Here is a 14,232-nt window from a genome sequence, read left to right as displayed (position 1 = left end):
CTTGTTCACAATTTGATCTATTTATACCATTTTTTTGGTTTACATTTTTGAATTGTCGACAAATGCATTTTGTATAGCTCCCATATGTTGTCATCAGCAACAATACCATACTACTGTAGGCCTTGGCTCACTAACAACTGCCCTGTTTTCTGTGCAATTTGATTTTAATTATCATTGTCTGTGTGATCCTGTCCTTGTTGCGCACAATAACATTTCTATATATTCATAATTAATTTTTTCTGGTTTATTCAGCCTTTATGAATAAGATATGGTTATGAACAGGCTCAATTTGTGGAAAGTAAGATAAAGCCACATGGCTGAAGGCTGGTATTCTCAGGATGGGGAGCCCCACGTTATAGGGAGCCCCCCAGCCTAAAAATATCAGCCAGCAGCTGCCCGGAATTGCCGCATCCATTAGATGCGACAGTCCCGGGACGCTATCCGGCTCATCCCGAATTGCCCTGGTGCGGTGGCAATCGGGGTAATAAGGAGTTAATGGCAGCCCATAGCTGCCACTAAGTCCTAGGTAAATCATGGCAGGCGTCTATGAGACACATTCCATGATTAATCTGTAGTGAAGGTAAAAAAATCCGAAAAAATCCTTTATTTGGAATAAGACAAAAAAAACCCCTCTTTCACCACTTTATTAAAATCCCCATATACCCCTGCAGGTCCGACGTAATCCACAGAGGTCCCAAGACACTTTCAGCTCTGCTACATGAAGCTGACAGGGAGCGCCAGTAGAACACCGCCACTCACTGTGAGCGCCAAGCAGCAACTGAAGTGAACCACGCTGTCAGCGGGGACGTCACTGAGGTAGTGTCGGGGTGTGTGCGGTGATGATGGGGGCTGTAGTGCCTGCGTGTGTGCGGTGATGATGGGTGCAGTAGTGCCGGGGTGTGTGCGATGATGATGATGGGTGCGGTAGTGCCTGCGTGTGCGGTGATGATGGGTGCATTATTGCCTGGGTGTGTGCGGTGATGATGGGTGCGGTAGTGCATGCGTGTGCGGTGATGATGGGCGCAGTATTGCCGGGGTGTGTGCGGTGATGATGGGTGCAGTAGTGCCGGGGTGTGTGTGGTAATGATGGGGGCGGTAGTGCCTGCGTGTGTGCGGTGATGATGGGTACAGTAGTGCCGAGGTGTGTGCGGTGATGATGGGTACAGTAGTGCCAGCGTGTGTGCGGTGACGATGGGTGCGGTAGTGCCAGCGTGTGTGCGGTGACGATGGGTGCGGTAGTGCCAGCGTGTGTGCGGTGACGATGGGTGCGGTAGTGCCTGCGTGTGTGCGGTGATGTGCAGTAGTGCCGGCGTGTGTGCGGTGATGATGGGTGCGGTAGTGCCTGCGTGTGTGCGGTGATGGTGTGTGCGGTGATGATGGGTGCGGTAGTGCCTGCGTGTGTGCGGTGATGATGGGTGCAGTAGTGCCTGCGTGTGTGCGGTGATGATGGGTGCGGTAGTGCCGGGGTGTGTATGATGATAATGAGTGCAGTAGTACCTGCGTGTGCGGTGATGATGGGGTCTCTCTCTCTCTCGGCTAAAGAAAACTTAACGCAACGCATTATTTCACAGGAATCCGTTGCCTTTATTATCACACTATTTGCAAGGCATCAGTCACATGCGTCACACAACGCACTGTGACGGATGCCACACAAAGCAAGTGTGAAAGCGCCCTTAGCACTGCAGTGTGCAACAGTCTCCTTCTTGTTACTATATTGCATATTCAGCTTGCACCTGTTCACATTAGAAAGATAGGATGTGCCGTCTTTTTCTTAGATTACAGGGTTATGCCTCCTGATTGAGCACTCCTGCACTTTAGCCTCAGGCAATTTTAAAGGGAACCAATTATCAGGATTTTAGTGTATAACTTAAAGCCAGTGCTATAATGGCACTATCAAAGCCAGGAAAGATAAGCTCATACACATATGAATGCACACCAGCTTTTGTAAAAAAAAAAAAAATATATATATAAATTATTCCTTTCTTGAAAACACCCACACATTTACAAATATGGTCTCTCTGCAGCCCCCCCTTCAGCCTTGCCATTTTGCAGTACTCGGCCCTAGTCCACCATTCATGTTTTGATCATTGGACGTTGTTCAGTTCATGGCTGGTATGATTTATTTACCTTTCCTTTGTTTGGTGCCCTCCATTTTAGCTGGAATATGAGCATACGCTTTCTGCTAATTGCACCTTATGTAGTCGCAGCTTTCATTCCTTGTTGATTAGGGTACCATTAGTCATCTGACCTTTACATATGATATAGGGTCTGTGCCAGCAACTTTGTTCCCTGTGGTGATATTGTTATTACTGTTACTATTGGTTTCTATCCCCATCCCTGGGTATATTTGGGCTACATGTGTAGTGTATTTTTGTACTATTACTTCTTGTTTACTCTCTGCATGGCATAGGCTAATTAGATATATGATAATGGTTGTATCTTTTTTTGTTGTGGGGATGCTTATATGGTCTAATCCATTTTTAAATGTGTGGGTGTTTTCAATAAAGGCATAATTTATATATGTTTTCACAAAAGCTGGTGTGCATTCATGTGTACAGTATATGAGCTTTTCTTCCCTGGCTTACTTATATTTTGATACATGATATTGCACCTGCAAGTCATATTGCAGTATTATCCGTGCACTCTTGGTCTTATATCTATCATACTGGCACAGCTCGGATGTTTAGGTTTTGAAATCCAAGAAAGTAAAGTTTATAAAATCATCAGTTTCTTGAGTGACAGCAGCTGAGGATCAGATAATAGCTGGGGGTTATTCATAGTTATCCCCTCCCCCTGTTAGAATTAGCATAAGTATTATACAATATTGATTTAATTTTTGACTTGTAGGACCTCGACTGAGGTCGTACCCATGTGACCAGAAGGGGTGGGGCCTCAGCCAACAAATCTGATACCAGGAAGCAACATTTTGTGGTTGGCTGAGGCCCCGCCCCTTCTGGTCATATGGGTATGACCTCAGCAGAGGTCCTGCAAGTCAAAAATTAAATTGATTGTATAATACTTATTCTAATTCTAACAGGTTGAGGGGATAACTATGAATACTCTCCAGCTATTATCTGCTGTCACTCAAGAAGCTGATAATTTTAAAAACTTTACTTTCTTGGATTTCAAAACCTAAACATCAGAGCTGACCACTAAAGGTATGTAGAGAATCAGCCTTATAATGCCAGTATGCAACTGGCTTTAGGATATATACGAAAATCCTGGTGATTGCTTCCCTTTAATTCTCCATTTGCAGGTTCCTGTCCGCCCTTAAAGGGAACCTGTCATCAGAAATTTAGCTATAAAGCTAAAAGTTCCCCCCTCTGCAGCTCCTGGGCTGCATTCTAGGAAGCTTCCTATAGTTCTTGTGGCCCCTTTTATACCAAAATAAACACTTTATAAACTTGTACCTTTTCTTATGCAAATTTCTTTAATCTTCCATGGGGGCGGGCTGCCTGGGGTCCGTTGCTGTCCTCCTGCCGATTTACGCCGCCCCCGAACGCTGAATTTCAAAGCTCAGGACGCCGCCCCTGGGTGCCCGTGGTCCCGCGCATTCTCTGTTCCACTGTAGCGGTGCCGTGCACTGTGTGCACGTGTGACCGTTGGTGACGCTTTGCGCGGGCACGAGGTTATGGGCGGCGCTGTGAGTGTCATGCTCTCCTGCTCCGTCCGCTCCTCCCATCTATTTCCTGCTGCTGAGCAGGATGGGAAGGAGGTGACGTCCGGTCATCGGGCCAGCGAGCGCTTGCGCATAACGCTGGAGTAATAGGGGAAAGTGCGGTCACGAGGTTATGGGCGGCACTTGCTGATGACACTCACAGCGCCGCCCATAACCTCGTGCCCGCGCAAAGCTTCACCAGCGGTCACACGTGCACACAGTGCACGGCACCGCTACAGAGGAACAGCGTATGCGCGGGACCACGGGCACCCAGGGGCGGCGTCCTGAGCTTTGAAATTCAGCGTTCGGGGGCGGCGTAAATCGGCAGGAGGACAGCAACGGACCCCAGGCAGCCCGCCCCCATGGAAGATTAAAGAAATTTGCATAAGAAAAAGGTACAAGTTTATAAAGTGTTTATTTTGGTATAAAAGGGGCCACAAAAACTATAGGAAGCTTCCGAGAATGCAGCCCAGGAGCTGCAGAGGGGGAAACTTTTAGCTTTATAGCTAAATTTCTGATGACAGGTTCACTTTAAATTGTAGGTTCTTTTTAAAGGGAACCTGTCACCAGATTTTTCAGTATTAATCTAAAAGTGTCACCTTCTGCAGCTCCTGGGCTGCATTCTATGAAGGTGTACCTTGTTCCCTGACTCCCCTTCCAGACCCCAAAAATAACTTTACAAAACATGACCATTACGTATGCTAATTACCTGTGTGGCTCAGATGGGCGTGCTCTTTTTCGGCTCCTGCCCCCCCTCCTGCCGCTGATCGCCGTCCTCCTTTCTTGATTGACGTGATGACACCTCCGTCATCATCCTCGTTGCATTTTCAAATCTCGCGCCTGTGCAGTCATGTCAGGCGCAGTTCGCTCTGCCATATCGCGAGCAGAGCAGAAAACTTAGCTGTCCTCGCGCGCGCCAGTGAGCTAAATGCGCAGGCGCAAGGTTATGGTCGGGTACGAGGATGATGCTGGTGAGGTCATGCACAGCGCCGACCATAATCTCACACCTGGTGGACATAACTGCACAGGCGCCAGATTTGAAAATGCAACGAGGATGATGACAGAGGCGTCATCACGTCAATCGAGAAAGGAGGATAGCGAACAGCGGCGGGAGGGGGGACAGGAGCAGAAAATGAGCACGCCCATCTGAGCCACACAGGTAATTAGCATACGTAACGGTCAATATTTTAGAAAGTTATTTTTGGGGTCTGGAAGGGGAGTCAGGGCACAAGAATGCAGCCCAGGAGCTGCAGAAGGTGACACTTTTAATTTAATAGTGAAAAATCTGGTGATAGGTTCCCTTTAAACCCAAAAAGAGGCAATAGTTTGATAGGTACCCAACAAAAATGTGGTCGCCATGCCGCTGGCTGTTGGGCTCACATAAAATCTGGCCAATTTTGTGTGCTAAGTATCATAATTTTTACATGTTTTTCATAGCAGTAATGCATGTTTATATTCCCATATTCATTGTTCCACATATCTTAGCACTGCAGTGTGCAACTATCTCCTTTTTGTTACAGTGTTTAATATTCAGTTAGCACCTGTTCACATTAGAAAGATAGGATGTGCCACCAGTCTTTTTCTTAAAAATTTGACAACAAAATTTGAAAAAAATACTTAAGTTTTGAACTTAGAATTTTTAGGCTCTAAAAACATATAGCCACAATATAATTACTAAATAACATTTACCCCATGTCCACTATATGCCAGCATCATTTTTTAAATGTAATTGTTTAGCTAGAAGGTTGAAACTTTTAGCAATAATGTTCCATTTTTCCAAAGAACTTTACAAATTCTACTAAATCCTATGTAACAAAAACCACCAAACCACACCCCACTGTAAAAACACAACCAACCCTCACGTTATTTAAACCGCAATTCAGGAAGTCCGTTAACCCTTCTGTTGCTTGAAAAAAATATTATATCAAATATTATGTATTTTTCACTAAAATGCTGTTGTAGCCTGAAACTTTTCATTTTCACAGGGGTAACAGGTGGAAACTGAAAAACCAATTAGTTCGGCAATTTCTCCTGAGTACAGTCATACCCCATATGTGAGGGGCAACTAATGTTTGGGCACACAGTAAATCTCCAAAACAGAAGAGCGTCGTTTTGGAATGCATATTTTGCTTGTATGGTTTCCAGGCACCATACTGCATTTGAAGAGCTCTTGTAGTGCTAGAAAAGCAGTAACAAAACTCTCCCCCCCCCCCCAAGTGACCACGATTTGGAATCGATTTAGGGGGATGAGATTACATTTGAATATGTTTGAATTTAAAATGTGGTGGCATATTGTCACGTCCCCACCGGAGTCCGCTCCTGTGACTTCTGCTCCGATCGCCAGACGACGCCATGTTCCCACCATGGATAGTGCTGGTGATGGGAGAGGAGTTGGTGCCCGTGGCTCTGCGGAGCACAGGCTCCGCTCATCCACTAGGCTAGGTTTCCCTGGAACCTGCAGTACCACTGGCTGACTGTAGGTGGCGTGTGTCTTCCATCTGAAGTTGCCAACATTCACCTGCAGCCAATGGGAAGACACCACACCCTTCTTATTCACCCTCCTGTCACATGACCACTGCCAGAGATAGTTCTGTACTCCTGGCTCATGTGCTGTTTGTATTTTGAGTCCTGTGCGCTGACCTTTGCTTGTTGTTTGACTACCCTCCTGCCTGTCGTTTTTGTACCTTGCTGCCAGTTCCAGATTTGACCTCTGCTTTGTCTCCACACTACGCTCTTGCCTGCCGATTCTGTTCCTGTTTAGCATCTCCTGGTTTTTTACCCTGCCTGACGACCACGGACTACGGCCTACGACAGGTAGTGATCTCTGGGGCTCTGTGTAATTCCAAATCCCCGTATAAGGGTTAAAGGGTTGCAGAGTTCTTGAGGTCCTGCTTTGTGGGCGGCTTTTCTCTAGACTCCCCTTACAGCCAGTCTGAGTCTGTGGCTCCAATCAGGCATTACACATATGTAGGTTATGTGTAACAGGATGTAAATACAAGGTAAATCATTATAATTATGGCATTATAAGGATGGTGGACTTGATTGGAGAGATAAACCTCCCCCATGTTCTTATTGTACGCCAGGACACACGCTGATTTGGGGACTTGTGCAGATGTACCGAGGGTGCTGCTATTTACATGTTGTGGTCAAGATAAGGACATCCCTTTTGTTCTTATACTCACTCATGAGTAGGCTGTCAGTAGATTGGGCTATGCTCTCTCACTTTCTGAACAGCTGCCCAAATAACGATCTAGGGATGCCTGTCTGGAGTTTACATAAAGTACGGAATGCTGCTAAAGCTCTGGCAGGGAGTTCCGTGAAGAGTGGGATGCTGGTGTAGAAGTTATCCACGTAGAGTTGATAACCCTGATCTAGCTTGTGGGTGCTCCAATTTCCACAAAATCTTCCCACTCATTCCCAGGACAGAGGGGTATTCAGTCAATCAGGGAGTCCCGTCCTTCATAAACCCTAAATCTGTGGGTATACCCAGAGGTCCTCTCACACAGTTTGTACATTTTTATGTCATACTTTGCTCTCTTACTGGGAAGGTAATGCTGAAATTTAAGCCTCCCATTGAAGTGGATTAGAGTCTCATCTATACAGATGTCCCTTTGTGGAACGTACATCTCAGCAAATTTGTTTCTGAAGTGATCAATGGCAAGCGTAATTTTGCAAAGTCGGTCAAAATTGGGATCATCTTAGGGTGGACAATGTGCATTATTGTTGTAATGCAAAAAAATTAAGAATGGCCTCAATGGCCTGGGTCATAGCCATACAGAAAGTTGAAGTGTTATATAAATTATCATCACTCTAATATTGCCGAAGTTCTAGCTTCTTCACTATCCCTACGTAAAGTACAAGGTGACAATACTTTTCAGGGTTCCAATAAGCAAATGATGAAGTGTGATTTTGGCCAAAAAGAAATTATTGGGCGTATAAATTGATCTGGAACAATATGTGGTTTGCTTCCTCAGGAGAATACCTTCTTTGGGAAGTGCAAGCCATTTCATTTTTCATCTGGGTGGTGCGTCTCTAGTGTTTTTTACATGTGTGTGTACTTTTATGCATTAATTTATTAGATTTAAATATACTTTAGGAAAAAAAAAATAATCTTGAAATAGAAAGCTAAATATAAAAAAAATATAAAAATTTAGTGCAATAAAAAAAAAAAAAAATATACCAAACGGACAACAGTAAAAACAATTACTGAGCGACAGCAACTATATTACACTAACAATAATTTTATATAGAAGAAAAAATTCTGAAACCTACACTAAAATGACTAAACATACAGTATAATCAGTAAAAATAAGTAGCCCAAGCTAATTACTATTTTAAATTTTAACTATAGATTACATTGTCCCTATATCTAGCCCTATCAACTAACCTAAATTGTAGTTTTATAGTGTGTTTTTTAACACCTTTTGGAAGAAAAACAACCTGTTGCAAAATTTTAACACCGACTTAGATCTTAACAATATTGATCAGAGCTCTGTGGCTACAGATCGCGCAAAAAGGTGGTGCAGATGAAATTACAAAAAATCCAAGAACGTAAAATAAAAGCCCAAAAACAACGCTGCGGTCAAAACTCAGTGGCTGCAGGATGCACAGAGGTGAGGGTAGAAGAAAAAAAATAAAAACTGGACAGGAACAAAAAAAAAGTCCTGAGCTATAAGTGAGCATAGATGCCAACCATATGTGTGCTACTGATCAGCACTCAACTGCTCCAGGACGCACGAGGTGCATGAAAAAAAAAAAATGATGGGAGAAAAAAAAAAAAAAATCAAGCATTGCGAAATGGGTTAAGATGGGGAAGTGGAGGAAATGGAAGGGGAGGAAAGATGGATTAGACTGTGTGAGAGAGTAGATTAGAAACAGGCAGAAGACAAGAATAGGACAGGAACACTTCAATTCTTCAATCAGCAGAAATTCTTCAATCAGCAGCAACGATGATGGTATAGTCTTTGGCAACATCAATCCCTGCTGGTCACCAATGTTTTCGGTAATCTTAAATCTCAAAGTACTTAATAGTGGTCAGTTCTGGACAGCCAATCACAGTGATTGCTGATGCGTAGAGGGGAGGCAGCTAAATCCTTAGAATAGAGATGACGGGAGATTTCCATGTTGTAACGGTTTGTTAACTTCAACCCCTTCTTGATCATGACATACTGTACAGTTACATCATATGTAAGGGGGTTAAAAGCAAAACTATTATTGTGCTTTAAATCCTTTTGGCCTAAGCTTGATTAATAAACATTAAAAATATACACAATGTACCAGAATACATTGCAGTTTTTTTTATTGGAGAACCTTTTTTATTTATTTATTTATTTTTAAATACATCAATTCCAAAAGGAAAAAAAAAAAAAAGAATGGTATCGGCCCCATAAAAGATTATAAAAGGATACTTACAGAGGACAAAGAAAAGGTTGAGATACTAAACAGGCACTTTTCATTGGTGTTCACCAAGGAACTGACTGTTCGAGGGATCATTCAACAAGGCAATAATCAAAGTCCCCCCCCCCATATACAGCAACTAATAAAACACAAGAAGTACGCCTGTGTCTGAGCAAATTAAACATTGACAAATCTCACGGACCAGATAGCATTCATAGACGGATATTGAAGAAATTGAGCTCAGCAATTGACAGACCTCATCATCTTAAACTCTTTTGTAACAGGGTTGGTACCACAGGATTGGAGAATGGCTGACGAGGTACCGATATTTAAGAAAGGCAAGAGAGTGGATCCAGGCAACTACCGTCCGGAAAGTCTGACATCAGTGGTGTGCAAGGTTTTTAATTACATTTTAAGAAATTACATGTAATGATATATTAGAGAAAATAATATAATAACTGATAGCCAGCATGGATTCATAAAGATAAGTTGTGTCTAACCAGCATGTTGGGTTTCTAAGAGGAGGTAAGTGCAAATCTGGATATTAGTAATTCAGCTGATGTTAATTATTTGGACTTTGCAAAGGCATTTGATACTGTGCCACATAACAGTCTTGTAATCATGCTCCAGAAGCAAGGATTAGGGGAAATTATAAAGCTGGTGTCACACACAGCGACAACGACAACGACGTCGCTGCTACGTCACCATTTTCTGTGACGTTGCAGCGACGTCCCGTCGCTGTCGCTGTGTGTGACATCCAGCAATGACCTGGTCCCTGCTGTGAGGTCGCCGGTCGTTGCTGAATGTCCAGCTTCATTTTTTGGTCGTCACTCTCCCGCTGTGACACATACATCGCTGTGTGTGACAGCGAGAGAGCGACGAAATGAAGCGAGCAGGAGCCGGCACTGGCAGCTGCGGTAAGCTGTAACCAGCGTAAACATCGGGTAACCAAGGGAAGACCTTTCCCTGGTTACCCGATATTTACCTTCGTTACCAGCCTCCGCCCTTGCTGCCAGTGCCGGCTCCTGCTCTGTGCACATGTGGCTGCAGTACGCATCGGGTAATTAACCCGATGTATACTGTAGCAAGGAGAGCAAGGAGCCAGCGCTAAGCAGTGTGCGCGGCTCCCTGCTCTCTGCACTGTGACATGTAGCTGCAGCACACATCGGGTTAATTAACCCGATGTGTACTGTACCTAGGAGAGCAAGGAGCCAGCGCTAAGCGCGGCTCCCTGCTCTCTGCACATGTAGCGACGTTATGATCGCTGCTTCTTCTGTGTTTGACAGCTAAGCAGCGATCATAACAGCGACTTACAAGGTCGCTGTTACGTCACCGAAAATGGTGACGTAACAGCGACGTCGTTGTCGCTGTCGCTTAGTGTGAACCCAGCTTTAGTAGATGGAATTGACTAAAATGAATTGACTAAAAGATAGGAAACAAAGAGTAGTTATAAATGGTACATTCTCTAATTGGGATATAGTCAGCAGTTGGGAACTGCAGGGATCTGTGCTAGGACCAATTCTTTTTAATCTCTTTATTAACAACCTTGTGGATGGAATTGAGAGTATGATTGCTGACAACACCAAACTATGTAGGATATTAAAAATGGACCTTGATAGTGATAAGATGTCGGAATGGGCAGACACTTGGCAAATGAGATTTATTGTTCATAAATGTAAAGTAACGCACCTAGGACGGAGTAATCCTATTGCTGCATAATCCATTGCTTCTGGTCCAGAGGAGACTGTCAGAGCAACAGAGCTGGAGCAGTGAGCCAATAATGGGTATGAGTATTTACGCAGCTTTTCTTACCCCTGCTGCCTGTCCACTGACAAGTTTAAAAATATTTCAGAAAACCTCTAAGTACAATGAAGAAAAACAAGCAAAAACAACTACAGGCGAACAAAACCCCATGTTTTCCCTACGTTGGCATTGGCAGAAAAAAACGATTACAGTACACATTACTCTACAGCACTTAGACGTGTTTATAGGAAAGTAGGATTAATGAAATAAATCATAATCATTTTCCTAGACGAGTCCTGCATGAATTAAATAGAACAAAATACCTAAATTGACAAGAAGCTGTTTGATTAAGTTAGCTGTTCTTTCCCAGGCCTGCTTACGGCAATAATATGGTTTGTGGGAAGCTCACACCGAGCACAGCTGATCTCGCCATTATGTTTTCTTTATAATTTAGAACTGGAATAGCAATGAACTATTTCTATGCAATGTAACTATGCATACAAAATGTAAAAGCAATCCAAACCTTTATGAAAATTAGACCAAAGAGGAGTCAAGATGTCAATGTGCCTATAGACCAATAGTTGCTAAAAGAGGCAACTTCCTGCCTGTTGTACCCGGTGCCGATGATTTAGCTGTTGCACATCAACAGAGTGGCTCTTCTTCTTCTGAGTTGCTCTATCGACAGGGCGTGATGGCCAGCATCATGCTGACTGACAACTGGCTTCCTGCAGTTGGCAGTAAGGAGCCAGTTGTCAATCAGCATGACGTTGACAGTCATGCTCCGTTAGCAGAGCAGAGTGGAAAAGAAGCCACCGCTCTACTGACATGACATCAGTGAAATACGCTGTATCACTGGGCAGGAGCCATCTGTGATCTCTCTGTGCCGGCGGAGAACAGCACCAGGCAGTAGCTGCCAACCGCCCGCCTATTAGTTCTTAGGCACATTGTAAAAAAAAAAAATAGGACCGGATGACCCTTTTAATTGTGCCTCTTTGCCAATTCATATCATTTTGTCTTCTAATGCAAACAAAACATCCATCATCATTTGACTTTACCTTCAGGTTTTGCATCCGCTGCTGCATGTCTCATGTTTTTCAACTGTTGCTGGGCTCTTTGCAGTTTTTGCTCTGCACTAAATAGCTGTGAAGTACAAAGAAGATCATTGTATTATGCTCTCTGTAAAAAAAATAAAACATTTTCCTATTTTGTATAGCAGAGATCCCCAAACGGGGAGCCACATGTGGCTCCTGGGACTAGAATGGGTGGCTCATGGCTGTCTGACAACTTAGTGCATTACCACTAGATGTAGCAAACAAACAGTTGGTGACTTTTTTTGAGTAGCTCTCACAGAATAGTAGATCTGGATGTGCATGTACTGGACATGGGGTTGGACAGATACATTAAGTGCTAAGCCGGACATATGATGGGGATGACACTGCCAGATAGAGAAGATGCAACAATACCGAATGAGATTAAGGTGGGACCCTTGGATGTAAGCATACTGCCTCAGTGTGATTTCTGTGCGGACGTTTTGGCTGTTATTTTATCTATTATAGGGGCTCTGAATGTCGGTACTTTGAAGAAGGTAGGAGCTTGAGGTCACAATTTGGGCAGGCTCTGTTTGTGGCTCATGGCACTATTTAAGAGTTGAATGTGGTTGTTAAGGTAAGAAAAATTGGGGATCACTGGTGTACAGAAAGAAGGAGGTAAATACCGAGCACTGCTGCACAATTCTACATGTAGGAGGGAGCTAGGCCATCTCGGTCAGTCCCATATACTTTGAAATGAGCCACTTTACACATGCTTGACCACCACTCTATGGACAGGTTCAACATTCAGTATAGGTTTTTATCTCAGTACTAGAAGGTGGCCCGATTCTACGCATCGGGTATTCTAGAATTTACGTATTGTGTAGTTAATGTATGATTTTTGTTATATATATATATACATATATATATATAGATGTTGTTGTGTGTAGTTACCAAGTGTTTGTGTAGGGCGCTGTACATGTTCTGGGTGTTGTCTGGGTGTGACGGGGGGTGAGAGCGGTGTTGTATGTGTGTTGCGTGTGTTGCGTTGTTTGTGGAGCGCTGTGTGTCTGTAGCGTTGTGTGTGTGTGTTGCGCGGTTTGTGTGGGTGTGGTGTGTTTTGGGGGGAGGTATGTTTTGTGCAATGTGTGTGTGTTGCGTGGTATGTGCGTATATTTATGTATGCCGCGGTGTTTGTGTGTTGGGTGTTGTGTGTGTGCAGCGTTGTCTGTGTGTGTGGGTGTCTGTGTACGGCGGTGTTTGTGGTTCCCAGTGTGTGTGTGGTGTGTTGTGTGTGTGTGTGTTGGGGGGAGGTGTGCACCTCCCATCGTGCTCCATCCCCCATGCTGCGCACCCCCCATCGTGCTCCATCCGCCATGCTGCGCACTCCCAAACGTGCTCCATCCGCCATGCTGCGCACTCCCAAACGTGGTCCATCCGCCATGCTGCGCACTCCCAAACGTGCTCCATCCGCCATGCTGCGCACTCAAAAATGTGCTCCATCCGCCATGCTGCGCACTCCCAAACATGCTCCATCCGCCATGCTGCGCACTCCCAAACATGCTCCACCCGCCATGCTGCGCACTCCCAAACATGCTCCATCCGCCATGCTGCGCAGTCCCAAACGTGTTCCATCCGCCATGCTGCGCACTCCCAAACGTGCTCCATCCGCCATGCTGCGCACTCCCAAACGTGCTCCATCCGCCATGCTGCGCACTCCCAAACGTGCTCCATCCGCCATGCTGCGCACTCCCAAACATGCTCCATCCGCCATGCTGCGCACTCCCAAACGTGGTCCATCCGCCATGCTGCGCAGTCCCAAACGTGCTCCATCACCCATGCTGCGCACCCCCCATCGTACTCCCAGCCTCCCCCAGCATCAGCCTCCCCCTCCCAGCCTCCCCCAGCATCAACCTCCCCCAGCATCAGCCTCTCTCCTCCCAGCCTCCCCCAGCATCAGCCTCCCCCAGCATCAGCCTCTCTCCTCCCAGCCTCCCTCCTCCCAGCCTCCCCCAGCATCAGCCTCTCCCAGCATCAGCCTCTCTCCTTCCAGCCTCCCCCAGCATCAGCCTCCCCCAGCATCAGCCTCTCTCCTCCCAGCCTCCCCCAGCATCAGCCTCCCCCTCCCAGCCTCCCCCAGCATCAGCCTCCCCCAGCAGCAGCCTCTCTCCTCCCAGCCTCCCCCAGCATCAGCCTCTCTCCTTCCAGCCTCCCCCAGCATCAGCCTCCCCCTCCCAGTCTTCCCCAGGATCAGCCTCTCTCCTCCCAGCCTCCCTCCTCCCAGTCTCCCCCAGCATCAGCCTCCCCCTCCCAGCCTTCCCCAAGATCAGCCTCTCTCCTCCCAGCCTCCTCCAGCACGCCGTGCTCCTCTGCCGACACTCACAGATCCGATCGCATACACTCACA

The 14,232-nt window shown here is 45.5% G+C and overlaps 1 protein-coding gene across 2 annotated transcripts in view; it reads right to left on the bottom strand.

Annotated features, from left to right (window-relative positions):
• Nucleotides 1-14,232, bottom strand: part of IFT81 (intraflagellar transport 81) — a 264,881-nt gene that overhangs the window by 153,369 nt on the left and 97,280 nt on the right. For both annotated transcript variants that reach the window (XM_075341832.1, XM_075341833.1), the window contains exon 8: nucleotides 11,854-11,938. In XM_075341832.1, the coding sequence (XP_075197947.1) occupies nucleotides 11,854-11,938 (85 nt within the window). The remainder of the gene's footprint in view (nucleotides 1-11,853; nucleotides 11,939-14,232) is intronic.

Source organism: Anomaloglossus baeobatrachus, chromosome 1 (genome assembly GCF_048569485.1).
Source record: "Anomaloglossus baeobatrachus isolate aAnoBae1 chromosome 1, aAnoBae1.hap1, whole genome shotgun sequence".
Classification (NCBI taxonomy): Eukaryota; Metazoa; Chordata; class Amphibia; order Anura; family Aromobatidae; genus Anomaloglossus; species Anomaloglossus baeobatrachus.
The sequence above is the reverse complement of the archived record's forward strand: the minus strand, read 5'-3'. Positions and strand labels throughout refer to the sequence as shown.